This window comes from Gopherus evgoodei, chromosome 10 (genome assembly GCF_007399415.2).
Source record: "Gopherus evgoodei ecotype Sinaloan lineage chromosome 10, rGopEvg1_v1.p, whole genome shotgun sequence".
Lineage (NCBI taxonomy): Eukaryota > Metazoa > Chordata > Testudines > Testudinidae > Gopherus > Gopherus evgoodei.
In genome coordinates this window covers 86,232,795-86,247,590 of record NC_044331.1, presented here as the reverse complement: position 1 = coordinate 86,247,590, position 14,796 = coordinate 86,232,795, and the positions used below count along the sequence as shown (strand labels likewise).

The following is a 14,796-nucleotide window of genomic DNA, read 5'->3' as shown; positions in this document are numbered from 1 at the left end:
CACTCAATGAAATAAAAAAGGTGAAAAATTCAGAACTGTTAAAGGGAAACACTTTTTCATACAACAACATGTAATAAACTGGAAGTCATGCCAGAGGATGTAACCGAGGCCAAGATTTTAGCAAGATTCAAAAAGGGTTTGGACATTTATATAGGTAAGAGGTTATAATTAATTATATAGGTTATACTTAATGACAATATTTTGAAAGGGGTGTTAATCCTCATGCTTCAGGTCTTAAGCCAATCTAAGTATTACAGGCTATGTTGAGACAATGCAGGAGGAAAAGGGGAAGATGATCCCATATATGATTACTGTAGAGTATTTACACCTTCCTCTGAAGCATCTGGTTCTGGCCACTGTCACAGACATGACAATGAACTAGATGGACATTGGGTCTGATCCAATACAGCAGTTCCTATGTTCCTATTCTACATGGCTTTCAAAGTAGCTCTGGAATTTGATTAAAACTGGACACTTATGTTAAAGTGTATTTCATAAATTGCACTAAAAGTTGTTCATGGTTTATATCTGTTAAAAGTTTATGTTAACATCTATCTCCCATGCTGAAAAACTAAATTGACAGTAAGTCTTACCCCTTTCTTTCCTGGAATAGCACATTCCCAATTCATGAGATTCATCGTGCCATCTGGATTTTTTGTAGGTACTGCTACAAATCCCTGAATTAAAACAGAAACCCGAAGTAAGACTTCTGAAAGTACATTTAATCCTGATGTAGCATCAAAACATATATTTGTACAATGCAGTCCCTCTCCGCTTATACCAACTTGCTTGACATTCCTTTATGCATCAGAGGATGAGTTTTCAGCAGCTTGTTTATAGTTCCATTTCACATTGAAAGAGATCACCAGAACATCACAAGTTCAGCGTGAAGTTGCAGAAGTTAACTACTTGAGAGTATTGCTATACTTACAAATGGATGGTCTTTTCTCCAAGCTTTCCTCTCCTGTGCAAGTCTGCTGAGGGCTATTCCAGACATGTTCAAAATTCCTCTAAAACATAAACAATTGCCAGTTAGAGCAAATTGAACCCCTCAAGTTAGTCATGCAGTGATGAATACACTTCAAACTCCTCACATTTGCTTTTTTAACATTTATTAGATTGACTGGCAAACTATCACTTTTTAAGGCTCTACACAACATGTAAGTTCTGTTAGAAATAGCACAGCATTTAAGACAGGGGTTCTCAGGACAAATTTTTTGGTGGCTGCTCTCACACTTTTTTCCCAAAATACTTACTTAATTAGCTTTAGGAAAAACAAATAAATATGCACATATATATGTCCAAATAATTGTAATTCTTTTATTGCGAGCAAGTAAGTCTGCTGTGAAAAGTGATATTAACAAACACGCAAGTATTGCTTTTCATAGCGGACTTACTCAGCCCTCTCAAGTCTCGGGACAAATTAAGCCCTGGATGGGGGGCGGGAGGGGCGAGGAGCAATGGAGTTGAGTGGAGAGGAGGCAGTCGGGGGCTGGAGCCTGACGTCCTGTGGCCAGAGCCTGCTACCCTGCCACTCCAGGGCTGAAGCCTGATCCCAACCGTCCCAGGAAATGTGGGGAACTTACCAATTGCCTGGTTCGCCAGCACTGTGCCCCAGGTGTCTCCAAAGAGGGGGCAGGGCCCAATCCCTGCTGGTGTCCCAGCAAATCAACACCAAAACGGTGTATTCAGGAGCAATGGTGAGGAGGGGGCACTTGCTACTTTGCCCCACCCCCACAACAACAGCCCAGGAGGCTTGTGGTTGCAAGAAAAGCTCACGGTGGTCACATGCGGCCACAGTGACCACACTTGAGAAACGCTGCTCTAAGATCAGCTTCTCTACACAGGGATGTTTATTGGCACTACATGCATAATCTCTACCAGTATAGGTTATGCCACTCAATTTCCCCATATCAACAAGCCTTAAGGTACTATACTCGGAGGTATTCAAGAACTTAGTCCATCTTGTGTTTCAAAGTTGCATTACACTGGCAAAGGGAATTCAGCAGTAGTTTAACACCACATATACCACACTACCAGTAGTAAGATAAAGGAACAATAGGGGTTTAAATTTTGAAAGCGCGCACAAATATTCTGGGGGTAGGGATAGCTCAGTGGTTTGAGCATTGACCTGCTAAACCCAGGGTTGTGAGTTTAATCCTTGAGGGGGCCACTTAGGGATCTGGGGCAAAAATCAGTACTTGGTCCTGCTAGTGAAGGCAGGGGGCTAGACTCAATGACCTTTCAAGGTCCCTTCCAGTTCTAAGGTATAGCTCCAATTATTATTATTCTGTCTTCCTAATGAGACCAATGTGGCATTCACCTGCAGAGGAGGACATCTATGCTGATGATTGTGCATACTAAGCTTCCCTACCAGCAATCCAGAAAGAAAAAGCAGTAGAAAGTAGCCTAGTTAGTCTATAAGCCACTGCCTGGCTGGAACACAAACTATTCTGTGCAGGAGCAACTAAGATGTGAATCTTATCAAGATCATATCAGTTTCACTCCCATATTGCAATAGTAACCACCAAGTAATAGTGCGCAGAAACAGGAGTACAGATGTGAGCCTGTAGAGAAGGAGGCTGCCAGATACACAAGATAATTGGCCCATGGTGTCATTTCAGTCCACTGGACTTGAGAACCACACTTAATCCTGTCTTTCTGGAAGCAGTACAGGCTACTAGAAGCAGGACAATGCTGTGAAATCAGGTTCACAAATGTAAAGTGTGCCAAAAAATTTCAGATCTCAAACCCAGGGAAAAAGGAAAGAAAAGCAGAGATCTATTATTGCATGAGAGAGGAGTGACTCACATTAAGAGAATGGAGAGAGAAGAAAGCTTCACACAAAATCCAAGAAGGGAAATATTAAATAATACTTAGTCCTGCCATGAGTGCACGGGACTGGACTAGACGACCTCATGAGGGCCCTTCCAGTCCTACAATTCTATGAAACTAAAGCAGTGATAAGCAAGAGGAGAGAGTGGTTTACACAATTAAACTGGTACCCAAAAGCCCAGGAGTTATTTATTAAAACGGGCAGTAAGAAGCAGCTCATAGAATCTCCTCACAAAAAATTTTAATTCCCCCAGCTTCATGAACAGTTGCAGGTACTCAGCAGCTCAGAAAGTCAGGCCAATGTTTAATTTCATTTGTGTAAATACATAAACCTGTATGACAGCCAGAGGGCTCCCAGCAGTTCCTCTTGCAGTGCACAGTAATAGAAGACTAATGAGATGGTAATTGCCATCTATAAAGGGTTTATAACTACTTTCCTCCTGTTACATTAACAGTCTGGGTATTAATTTAATCAATGTGAACATTTCAAATTCTAGAGTCTAAGTTTATTATTGCAAAGCATTTTCATTCCAGTTTATAGACGTCCTCATTTTAAACTTCACACTTATCCATAATACTTTGCCATACCATCTGTAAATTGGAAATTTGTCACCACCAAAATTTTAATATTTTCCCTTTGAACAACACAAAGAAGGTCCAAAGATATCTGACACCTATTTCATACAAGTCTTGGATAACAGCATTAAATTAGATTTTGAGGAGCACACTCTCACACATTCAATGATATTTCACAACATACTTTCCATCCAGTCCTACTTCTGAGTTTCAGAGTTAGTTTTGCTTGAATGGATATATTCCAGAAATGCCATAAGTACAACCTGAAAGCTAACAATTAAATTCAAGTTTATACAAAGCTAAATTTAATTAGAGAAGGTGAGATTTGGATAGGGTGAATATATAAAGTAATAATACTGCTTCCAGAATTCTGCAGTTGGTCTAATATTCCCTAAAATTAGAAACTAATCACTCATATACAGATTGAGTTAAATGAATATAGTAGAGATACGTATTTGGATCTTTGCTATACCAGAATGTTTGTGGGGCTAGCTAAATACTGTGCGAGCCTCTAATCATTTGTTCTGCTCATGGAGGCAAAAGCAGATTTCATGGAAAGGATGCTATCAGAATAGGATACAACTCACTTTATAAGACCAATACTTTGTTTCAAAACATTTTCTATCACGTTACAAAAGGAATAATTTATTCAGTGTCATTAATAGATGGGCACTGATCAGCCCCAGAGCAAGAATCAGGAAATATGTGCAGTAGAAACCTGCCATAGTAATATATTCAGTAGTTCATTAAAGAGAATAATGGTGAAAGTTTTGTATCAGCTGCAGAGTTTGCAGAGGACACAAAATCACCCAAGATAGTTAAGTCCTGGGCAGACTGAGAAGAATTACAAAGGGATCTCACAAAACTGGGTGACTGGACAACAAAATGGCAAAAGAAATTCAATGCTGACAAGTGCAAAGCAATGCACATTGGAAAACATCATCCCAACATTACATAAAAAATGAGGGGGTCTAAATTAGCTGTTACCACTCAAGACAGACATTGCAGTCATCATGGACAGTTAGTTCTCTGAAAACACCTGCTCAATGTCCAGCAGTCAAATAAGCTAATAGAATATTAGGAACCATTAGGAAAGAGAGAGATAAGAAGACAGAATGTATAATGCGGCTACATAAATCTATGATACGGCCACACCTCGAGCGTTGCATAGAATTCTCCTTGCCCCATCTCAAAAAATATATATATTAGAATTGGAAAAAGTACAGAGAAGGGCAACAAAAATTATTAGAGGTATGGAACAACTTCTATATGAGGACAGATTAAAGAGACTGGGACTGTTCATTTTAGAAAAGAGATGACTGAGGGAGGATATGATAGAGGTCTAGAAAGTCATGAACTGTGTGAAGAAAATGAATAAGGAAGTTTCATTTACCCAATCATATGACACACAAGATAGGGGTTACCTAACGAAATTAACTTAAAGCAAACATAAGAAACTACTTCACACAACTCCTAGTGTAACTCATTGCTGGGGATGTTGTGAAGGTCAAAAGTATAAATGGGTTAAAAAAACAAAACAAAAAAAAAAAACCAGACAAGTTCATGGAGGATATATCCACCAATGGCTAGTAGCCATGAGGGTCAGAGGCACAAACCTATGTATGCTCTAGGAGTCCCTAAAACTCTGACTGCTAGAGATTGGGATTGGGATAGGGATAGCTCAGTGGCCTGCTAAACCCAGGGTTGTGAATTCAATCCTTGAAGGGGCCATTTAGGGAACTAGGGTAAAAATCTGTCTGGGGATTGGTCCTGCTTTGAGCAGGGGGTTGGACTAGATGACCTCCAATCCTAATAGTCTATGATTCTAACAGAAGATGGATCACTCAGTAAACTGCCCTGTTCTGTTCTCTCCCTCTGAAGCTTGACATTGGCCACTGTCAGAAGACAGGATATTGGGTTAGATTGGTAGTTCTTAAACTTTTGTATTGGTGATCCCTTTCACATAGCAAGCTTCTGAGTGCAATCCTCTTTATAAATTAAAAACACTTAAATATATTAAACACCATTATAAATGCTGGATGCAAAGAGGGACTTTGGGGGGAGGCTGACAGCTTGCGAACCCCATGTAATAACCTTGCAACCCCCCTGAGCGGTCCCGACCCCGAGTTTGAGAACCGCTGGGCTAGATGGTCCATACGTCTTACCCCACATAGCCATTTTTAAGCTCTTAAATTTTAATTGTGCAGTCAGCCTCTCTCTCTCGTCAACCACTGAGGAACTTGTAGACTCATTACCAGACAGATATAGTAAGTAGCTTCTGAGCCACCCTAATATCATCATCACACAAATTGAGAAAGCTAATTGTGTTTACAACTTAATCAAGTATCCTTAGTTACAATGGTCTACAATTTTTGAAAAGTCATCTGCTTCAGAGATAAAATGTGCTATTTATTATTTATTTTGATGTGCTGAATTTAAATATGACAATTAAAACAACTGATTGGCTACTGTTTCTAAGATTTAAGTTTTTACATTTTATGTCTATGTATATTGTGAAGATAGTAGAGTTTTAATCATAAATTGTAAACCTAGGTCTTTTCATGTGTTTATGGTTGCTTTACATGATAATATATTTCACCTGTCCTGTTTATGTAACACTTTAAAAATCAGCAAAAGGGTTATACAAATAAAATTGATTATGAAACAAAAGGTAAAAAACTATTATGTACATAGTTAGTCCTATTCAGTGTCTACTCGGCGCTTCTTGGCTTGTCTCTTGTATTCATTAAATGGAGCATCTCTTGTCACTGTCCAGCAATAGTCTGCAAGCATTGATGGGCTCCATTTGCCCTGATAGCCTGCCAGGAGATTCCACTGCTGTAGTTTGGAGCCCAACAGCTCTGCCTTACTCTTGGGTAGTTCCAAATCCCTGACAAGGTCATTCAGTTCACCTTGTGTTATGAAGTGTGGTTCAGAGGAGGAGGATGGGAGAAAATGTGGGTCTTGTGACATTGATGGTTCAGGACCAGAAGTTTCATCCTCTTCCTCATCTGACACAAGTGAGAAGGATTCTGGTGCATCAGGAACCGGCAGTCCTTCTCCGTGGGGTACTGGGCGTATAGCTGATGGAATGTTTGGATAATGCACAGTCCACTTTTTCTTCTTTGATGCACCTTTCCCAACTGGAGGCACCATGCAGAAGTAACAATTGCTGGTATGATCTGTTGGCTCTCTCCAAATCATTGGCACTGCAAAAGGCATAGATTTCCTTTTCCTGTTCAATCACTGGCGAAGATTTGTTGCACAAGTGTTGCGGCATATGTTTGGGGCCCACCTCTTGTCCTGATCTCCAATTTTGCAGCCAAAATAGAGGCGATAGGCTCTCTTAACCATAGTGGTTATACTGCGCTTTTGTGATGCAAAAGTCACTTCACCACAAACATAGCAGAAGTTATCTGCACTCTTCACACAAGTACGAGGCATCTCTGCTCACTTTGGCTAAACAGAAATGTGTCCCTTTGCAAAATCAAACACTGACAAATGAGAGAGCATGACACTGTATGATTTCTAGAGCTGATATAGGGCAATTTGTTCAGCAGAGTGATGTAAACTTCGTTATGATTGCATCATCCATGACCTCTAGGAATAATATGATGCAATTCATACCATGTATGACGCAATACCAGCTTCAGATTGCATCATTCATTGTTTTGCCTAAAAAACAAGTACTGTCCAAACCCAGTCATAGATTTATTCATAGATCCAGTCAAAGATGTATTTTAGTCATTTCTGGTTTAAATTGAGATCCCTTCCCTTTATAACTCACTTATCCTCCGCCATTCCCAAGTCAAGGGTCGTATATACTGACCCAATAGCATATCTTGAAAACTAGAGCCAATCAACAATTTTAAGCATCATTTTCGTTCTCAGTGACCCAGAATTAGTAAAGCTGGACTACATTTATTTCAGAAGCATTTTGGTTGTAGAGCAGTGTTATCAGATGCAGAAAACAGGTAACTGATCTACCTTTAGGAAACATTAAGGGACAAATTTTGCTCACAGATCTGCATTTGTGTAACTGAGAAGTTAACAGATTAAGGCCTGGTCTACACTAGAAAATTAGGTCAGTTTAACTACATCAGTCAGGGTTGTGAAAAAATCCCACACCACTGAGTGGCATACAAACCAATCCAAGTCCCCATGTAGATAGCATTAGGGCTTGTCTACACTTACATTTTATAGCGCTCTAACTTGCTGGCACCCCTGAGCACAGCAAATCTGAGCGTTTTAAAGCACTAGTGTGGCCCAGCTTCAAGCACTGGGAGCTAATCCCCTCATAGAGGTGGATTACCAGGAATGCTGGGAGAGCTCTCTCCCAGTGCTCACGTGCGACCATACTAGCACTCGCTGTGCGTTCCAGTGTAGACATGCACTTAGGTCGATGGAAGAACTGTTCTGTTGACCTAGCTACTGCCCCTCAGGGAGGTGGATTACCTATGCTGATAGGAGAAACCTTCCTGTCAGCATAGGTAGCATTTACATTGAAGTACTATAGCAGTGCAGCTGTGCCCCTGTAGCATTTTAAGTGTAGACTAGTCCTAAGATATGTATATCTGAGGAAAGATTCTGGCTTCTCAGACTGCTGTAGCCTACAGAGTATCTATAAGCTATCACCAAACAAAGTTCTCAACAAAATTACATACTGGACCTTGATCTTAAGGTAAAGTCTCGTGTGTCTTTCTTTAGACTACCTGCCTATTCCAGCAGCAATGCACCGTGCAATGGGTTAGCAAGCATACAGTGTAAGAAGAAACTGTAGAAAGTTCTCTTTAGACTTCATTGGAACAGACATTTGACTCATCAGTTTAGCATATTAATCAAGACAAATTCAACTGCTTTCAGAAGGTTTCTACACAATATTGTCTATATTAGTGTCTTAAGAGTTTATAACTCAAGATTAAGTTAAACTAAGTCTTGAGAAGGGCTCTAAAATCCTTCACATGAAAAAAGTCAAATATATTTGCATAAGTATATCTATCTATCCCCCACACTCCATGTGAGAAATGGAAATAACTCTGACCTCTCTCATAGGAGCGTGGGGAATTAAACTAATATTTGTAAAGCTCTAAATGCTAAGTATAATTACACAGAAATCAGTTTCCTTTCATATTACTATAATTTCAGATCAGTGTTACATGGAAAAGATAAATCACAGCCCTTAAATAGTACAGGATTCTCATCAAGCTATTTCAGCAGTTTAGTCTAGTAGCCAAGGGGTAACATTTTCAAAAGCACCTCTAAGTGACTTACAAGCTCAAGTCCCATTTTCAAATAGGACATAGGCACTTAGAAGTAAAAGTTCCACTGAAAGTCAATGGGATTCAGGCTCTTAAGTCACTTGTAAAAACATGCAATAAGTGCTTTTGAAAATTTTACTAATGGACACAAATACATTGAATGAGGCTAATTATTAGTTGACCTAATTATTTTGCAAGAAAGCACAAAGTCCCTCACACTATGAATTTACTTTTAATATCTAGAATTCATTTCAATCTGTACATCACTTGGACTAGAGAATAATCGGAGTTTGAAGACCTGAACATGGTTTTCATGGCACCTAGCAAGTTTTCTACCTTAAAATCCACTAAATATTAGCTCAAGAAACATTACATATTTCATTCTCAAGAGAAAAATACTACAGATGGATCTACAAATACTATGGAGCTATTACACAAACTGAGATAAAGAAGTCAGTTTTCTATTTACAGGTTAATGAATATGGCCTACAGATTTTCAAAGTGATTAGATGGAAATAAACAAACAAAAAATTGAGAAGATTTTGCAGAAAAAAAATTAACTCAATCAAGACAAAAATCTGCCAAATGTGACTTTAGACAAGTTAGTATTGCCTCTTCATCTTTAACCAGAAAAATAGGAAAGTACAACAATATTTGTTGCACAAAATCAAAGAATTGTTGTCTAGTGGTTAAGGCGCAACTATGGAGTCTTTAGATCAGAGTTTTATTCCCAGGTGTGCCACAGCATGGATGACCTTGGGCAAATTACTTACTTAACAGGACTCAATGGTTTGGCACACGATTTAAATTGATGGGGAAAAGTTTTTGTAAAATGTATGCCCAAGAGAATGCTTCCATGTTCCCTCTTCAAATTCCAAGAGCAAATTTTAAACATTCTTCTACAGTGTTCACAGCTCAAGTATCCTAACCACCAATCCCTGGAAAGTGAAAATGGCTAAATGTTTTGTTATTTAATTGATTTTCATTGTTTACTTCATGTATTTCTTTCCACTTTGACACGTACTTGTAAACACAGAAAGTAAAATTGGAGATTTTAACTCATTTCAGTTTCAGTAATCTAAACTATCAGTAATATAGGTTAAAAATTTATAATGCAATTAAAGTTGGCCATTTCATTTCAATCGCTGCCTTTGTTTACTCTTCTAAAAAACCAGGATATGAAAGAATGTAAAATTAACTAAAAAACACATTGAAATCCAGAGACAGAAAGCACCACAGATGTATAATGTATTATATGCATTGTGGGGAATTGTTGCATCTAATTTTTTAACACTTTTGTTCCAGATTCATAAGCAAACCAAGACACCTGACGAAGTGGGTATTCACCCACGAAAGCTTATGCTCCAATACGTCTGTCAGTCTATAAAGTGCCACAGGACTCTGTTGCTTTTTACAGATCCAGACTAACACGGGCTACCCCTCTGATACAATAACTGTATTGGAGATCTCATTTTCCTTATTCTCCAGCAGCCTCTCTTTTGGAGCTTAGCAATTTCCCCAAGAAATACTCTAGGTATTAGGAGTGCAAACATTCTTTTTTTTTTTTTTAAACAGATGAGTAAGGAAACTTGCCATTTTCTTCCTCAGGGTATTTAGAAATCTAAGAAACAATATGCTTGTTTGACCTAGGCCTTTGGCAGCTACTATACTTTCTGGTGACTAACCACTACATGGAATACCCCAGGTTTCAATGACCCTAAAGATAAAAAACGAGTATCTAAAGCCTGCCATCTCTTTTACACCTACTGATTAGCTCTGCCATAATTGCAGAAGACTGTACAAGAAGAGCCACTTACTAATGCAGATCCCCTAGGTTATGACTGTACAGTAGGAGACCAAGGAAGGCACCTGTCTAACCTCCAGTGAATTCGCTTTTGTAGTGTCCCTTCAATGAAAGGGCCTACTAGCATTTATTGCTCAGATTGCACCACTGTTGGAGTTAAAGACAGAGGATTAACAGATTGACCATTTTGAAATACACTTTAGCACCAGGAAGAGCCCCTCCAGCATCTCCTAATCCCACCTCCTCAAAAATAAATCACTCATTTCTTCTCTGCTTCAACTGCCTTCCCTAGTAATCTGTTCCTTGTGCGTTTTCTTTTAGAGTAGCAGTTTTACCTGAAATGCCTAATTATTTCAGTTATAGCTACTAGCTTCTGAGATCATTAGCAGCATAAGAAGTTTCTGGTAATTCTCTCTCACATTTCTTAACATCTGGAGTCTTCTCTTTTTCCATGAGACGCAAGTCCTGGTAAGTTTGATTTTTTTTTCTTTCTTTCTTAAATTTGATGAGATTACTAGTGGTGAATGGAACTGAGCTAGGAGCTATGAAGACTGAAGAGGCCTGCAAAGGCCACTTGGAGGTTGACCTCTTTCTTATGTCTTCACTTCTCACTCAGTTCTTTGCCTCAGAGCATCAACCCTGATGATGATATTTTGTTATGCTGGTATTTGCCCGCTAGGAACCGAACAGAGATACCCAAACTCATTTCACATAAGACATCAAAAAACAACAGGTAAGATCTGTCAATAACTACTTTGGCTGAATCCAAACCCTACATTCAAAAGCTGAATTGCTCAATATATCTCATTACTGATCTCCCTGGCTACCCAGCTTGTCTGGTCCAAAGACACTATTTGTTGCCCTGTGATCCAGTGTCACGAAAGCAGTATCTTTCCTGTGGTACAGCGATTAGATCTGCATACAGTATTCCAAATGAGGGCTCACAGGTGCCTGGAATAGTTACAGGATCACCCTTTTGTTTTACATCCTGGTTACCTTTAACAATCCTTATTTAGCCTACAGCAAATCAGTAGTATGAAAGTGTCTAACACAGCTAGTCTTACACACCTACACCTCTTGTCTGAGAAGCTAAATATTAGCACACAAGGAAAATACATGTATGAATAATTTGTCCAAAGAGTGAACAGCTTCTACTTCTGTGAAGAGTAGAGAAATGCTAAGCAGGGTAGCCAATCAAAGTGGGTGTCTGACTTTGCCTACATACCAAAGCCAGGACGTTTAGCCACAGTGGAACAGCAAAAGGTAACTCACTGATCAGTCCTATTACCTTCTTTCGCTCCATAACTTGACTAGGTCTGTAACATATAGCTCAGAAACGCCTGCCAGCACTGCAGTACCTGCTCAATAAGTGGTACTGGTACCTCAATGGGGCCCTCATAGTTTATGCTTCACAGCAGGGAGGGAACGAGTGTAAGAACCTAAGTGGGGCTGAGAGGAGCTGTCTCCCTGTCAGAAACCCCTGGGGAACGAGGCTACCCTACAGCTCCGCGAGAGCGCACTCCTCGGACAGCCCCTGCACCGGCGACAGGCACTTGCGGCCGAGAGCTCCTCGGGGCAGGGACTCGGCCCGCCCCAGCCCGGTCCGGCTCGGCTCCGGCCTCGCGGGTGGGCAAAGGCGGGCTCCCAAAGGCCCGCCGAGCGCAAGTGAGGCCGGGGCGGGAGGGGGCACAGGCCGCTGGCCCGTCCCCACCCAGCCGGCCGCACCGGCGCGGGTGGAATGGCACTCGGGCCCTGCAGCAGCTCCCCCATCACACGGCAGGTGGGGAAGCAGCCGGGCCCAGAGGCGGCGGCTCAAGGAGCAGGAGAAACGGGAACCTGAGCACCCCCAAGACCCACTTCCCTGCCCCAAGCTCCTTCACCATTGCAACCTCTGGCCCCGCCGCCCTCCGGCCCTCGCCCGACTAGGCCTCACCGTGAGCGGCCGCAGCACCCGCGCGTGTCCCGGATTGAGGCGGCGGCGAATGACCCGGATGTTCCCGACTCGGCTCCCCCCCTTTGTCTCTGGTCCGGACTTTCCCTCCCTCCTTGCTCGGTACGGAGCGCAGCAGCGTGGTATGTCCCTCAGTCCGACCCGTCCGTCCCGCTGCGCCGGCGCAATATGACCCTCAATCCGACCCGTCCGGCACGCTAAACGCATTTTCTTCACACAGGGCCTTGAGGTGACCAATACAGAGCCAGAGTGGAGGCCATATGGGAAGCTCCCTGTGGCAGTCTGCCTACGTCACTCCAGTCTCTTTGTGCTTCACCCTCCAATGGCGACCCCGCGAACCTGAGCGGATTTTTCCCTTAGGCACTGAGTTAGTCACCTATGCCTTTCTCAAGAAACGGCTGGGGGCTCGATGGCCGGACTGGAAAATGCGGGACCAGGACCCTCCCACAGGGACGCGCAAGACCCCACTCAGTCAGGACCCCTGGGCTCCCACGCGGGCCGTGTCAAGACGTCGGGGGGACGGCCCTCCTCGGAATGAAGTGACGTCACATTAGACGTTTGCCCGGGGTCCTTCCGAGAGCGTCTGCTGCCGGGGCGAGCCACGGGGCTGGGTCGCCGCGTGTTGCCCAGGTGGGACGTCCTAGGGGCTGCAGAGATCACGTGTCTGTCTCACCGCACGGCGCGCGGTCTGGGGCCGACCCCTCGCCATCATTCCCCCATTTCCGTTCTTCTGTCACCCCCCATTGTTCTGTGACCGCCCTGTCATCACCGTCACCCGCCATCGCTGTGTGTCACCCTCACCCCATTGTTCTGTGACCGCCCTGTCATCACCGTCACCCGCCATCGCTGTGTGTGTCACCCTCACCCCCATTGTTCTGTCACAGCCCTGTCATCACCGTCACCCGCCATCGCTGTGTGTCACCCTCACCCCATTGTTCTGTCACAGCCCTGTCATCACCGTCACCCACCATCGCTGTGTGTCACCCTCACCCCATTGTTCGGTGACCGCCTGACATCACCGTCACCCGCCATCGCTGTGTGTCACCCTCACCCCATTGTTCTGTCACCGCCCTGTCATCACCGTCACCCGCCATCGCTGTGTGTCACCCTCACCCCATTGTTCTGTGACCGTCCTGTCATCACCGTCACCCGCCATCGCTGTATGTCACCCTCACCCCCATTGTTCTGTGACCGCCCTGTCATCACCGTCACCCGCCATCGCTGTGTGTCACCCTCACCCCATTGTTCTGTGACCGCCCTGTCATCACCGTCACCCGCCATCGCTGTGTGTCACCCTCACCCCATTGTTCTGTGACCGCCTGACATCACCATCACCCGCCATCGCTGTGTGTCACCCTCACCCCATTGTTCTGTCACAGCCGTCATTACCCTCACCCCCATTGTTCTGTGACCGCCCTGTCATCACCATCGCTGTGTGTCACCCTCACCCTCATTCTTCTGTGACCACCCTGTCATCACCGTCACCCGCCATCGCTGTGTGTCACCCTCACCCCATTCTTCTGTGACCACCCTGACATCACCGTCACCCGCCATCGCTGTGTGTCACCCTCGCCCCATTGTTCTGTCACAGCCCTGTCATTACCGTCACCCGCCATCGCTTTGTGTCTCCCTCACCCCATTGATCGGTGACCGCCCTGACATCACCGTCACCCGCCATCGCTGTGTGTCACCCTCACCCCATTGTTCTGTCACAGCCCTGTCATTACCGTCACCCGCCATCGCTGTGTGTCACGCTCACCCCATTGTTCTGTGACCGCCCTGTCATCACCGTCACCCACCATCGCTGTGTGTCACCCTCACCCCCGTTGTTCTGTCACAGCCCTGTCATTACCGTCACCCGCCATCGCTGTGTGTCACCCTCACCCCATTGTTCTGTCACACCCCTGTCATCACCGTCACCCACCATCGCTGTGTGTCACCCTCACCCCCATTGTTCTGTGACCGCCCTGTCATCACCGTCACCCACCATCGCTGTGTGTCACCCTCACCCCATTGTTCTGTGACCGTCCTGTCATCACCGTCACCCACCATCGCTGTGTGTCACCCTCACCCCCATTGTTCTGTCACAGCCCTGTCATTACCGTCACCCGCCATCGCTGTGTGTCACCCTCACCCCCATTGTTCTGTCACAGCCCTGTCATTACCGTCACCCGCCATCGCTGTGTGTCACCCTCACCCCCATTGTTCTGTGACCGCCCTGTCATCACCGTCACCCGCCATCGCTGTGTGTCACCCTCACCCCCATTGTTCTGTCACAGCCCTGTCATCACCGTCACCCGCCATCGCTGTGTGTCACCCTGACCCCATTGTTCTGTCACAGCCCTGTCATCACCGTCACCCACCATCGCTGT

General features: G+C 43.9%; 1 protein-coding gene across 1 annotated transcript in view; it reads right to left on the bottom strand.

Moving 5' to 3' along the window:
- UBE2I (ubiquitin conjugating enzyme E2 I) overlaps window positions 1-12,846 on the bottom strand; it is a 39,665-nt gene extending 26,819 nt beyond the window's left edge. Inside the window, exons 1-3 of the mRNA XM_030577091.1 lie at window positions 12,407-12,846; window positions 932-1,010; window positions 594-677 (exon numbers count right to left, since the gene is read on the bottom strand). Of these exons, the coding sequence (XP_030432951.1) occupies window positions 594-677; window positions 932-997 (150 nt within the window). The 5' untranslated portion in view covers window positions 998-1,010; window positions 12,407-12,846. The remainder of the gene's footprint in view (window positions 1-593; window positions 678-931; window positions 1,011-12,406) is intronic.
- Window positions 12,847-14,796: the final 1,950 nt, after the last annotated feature.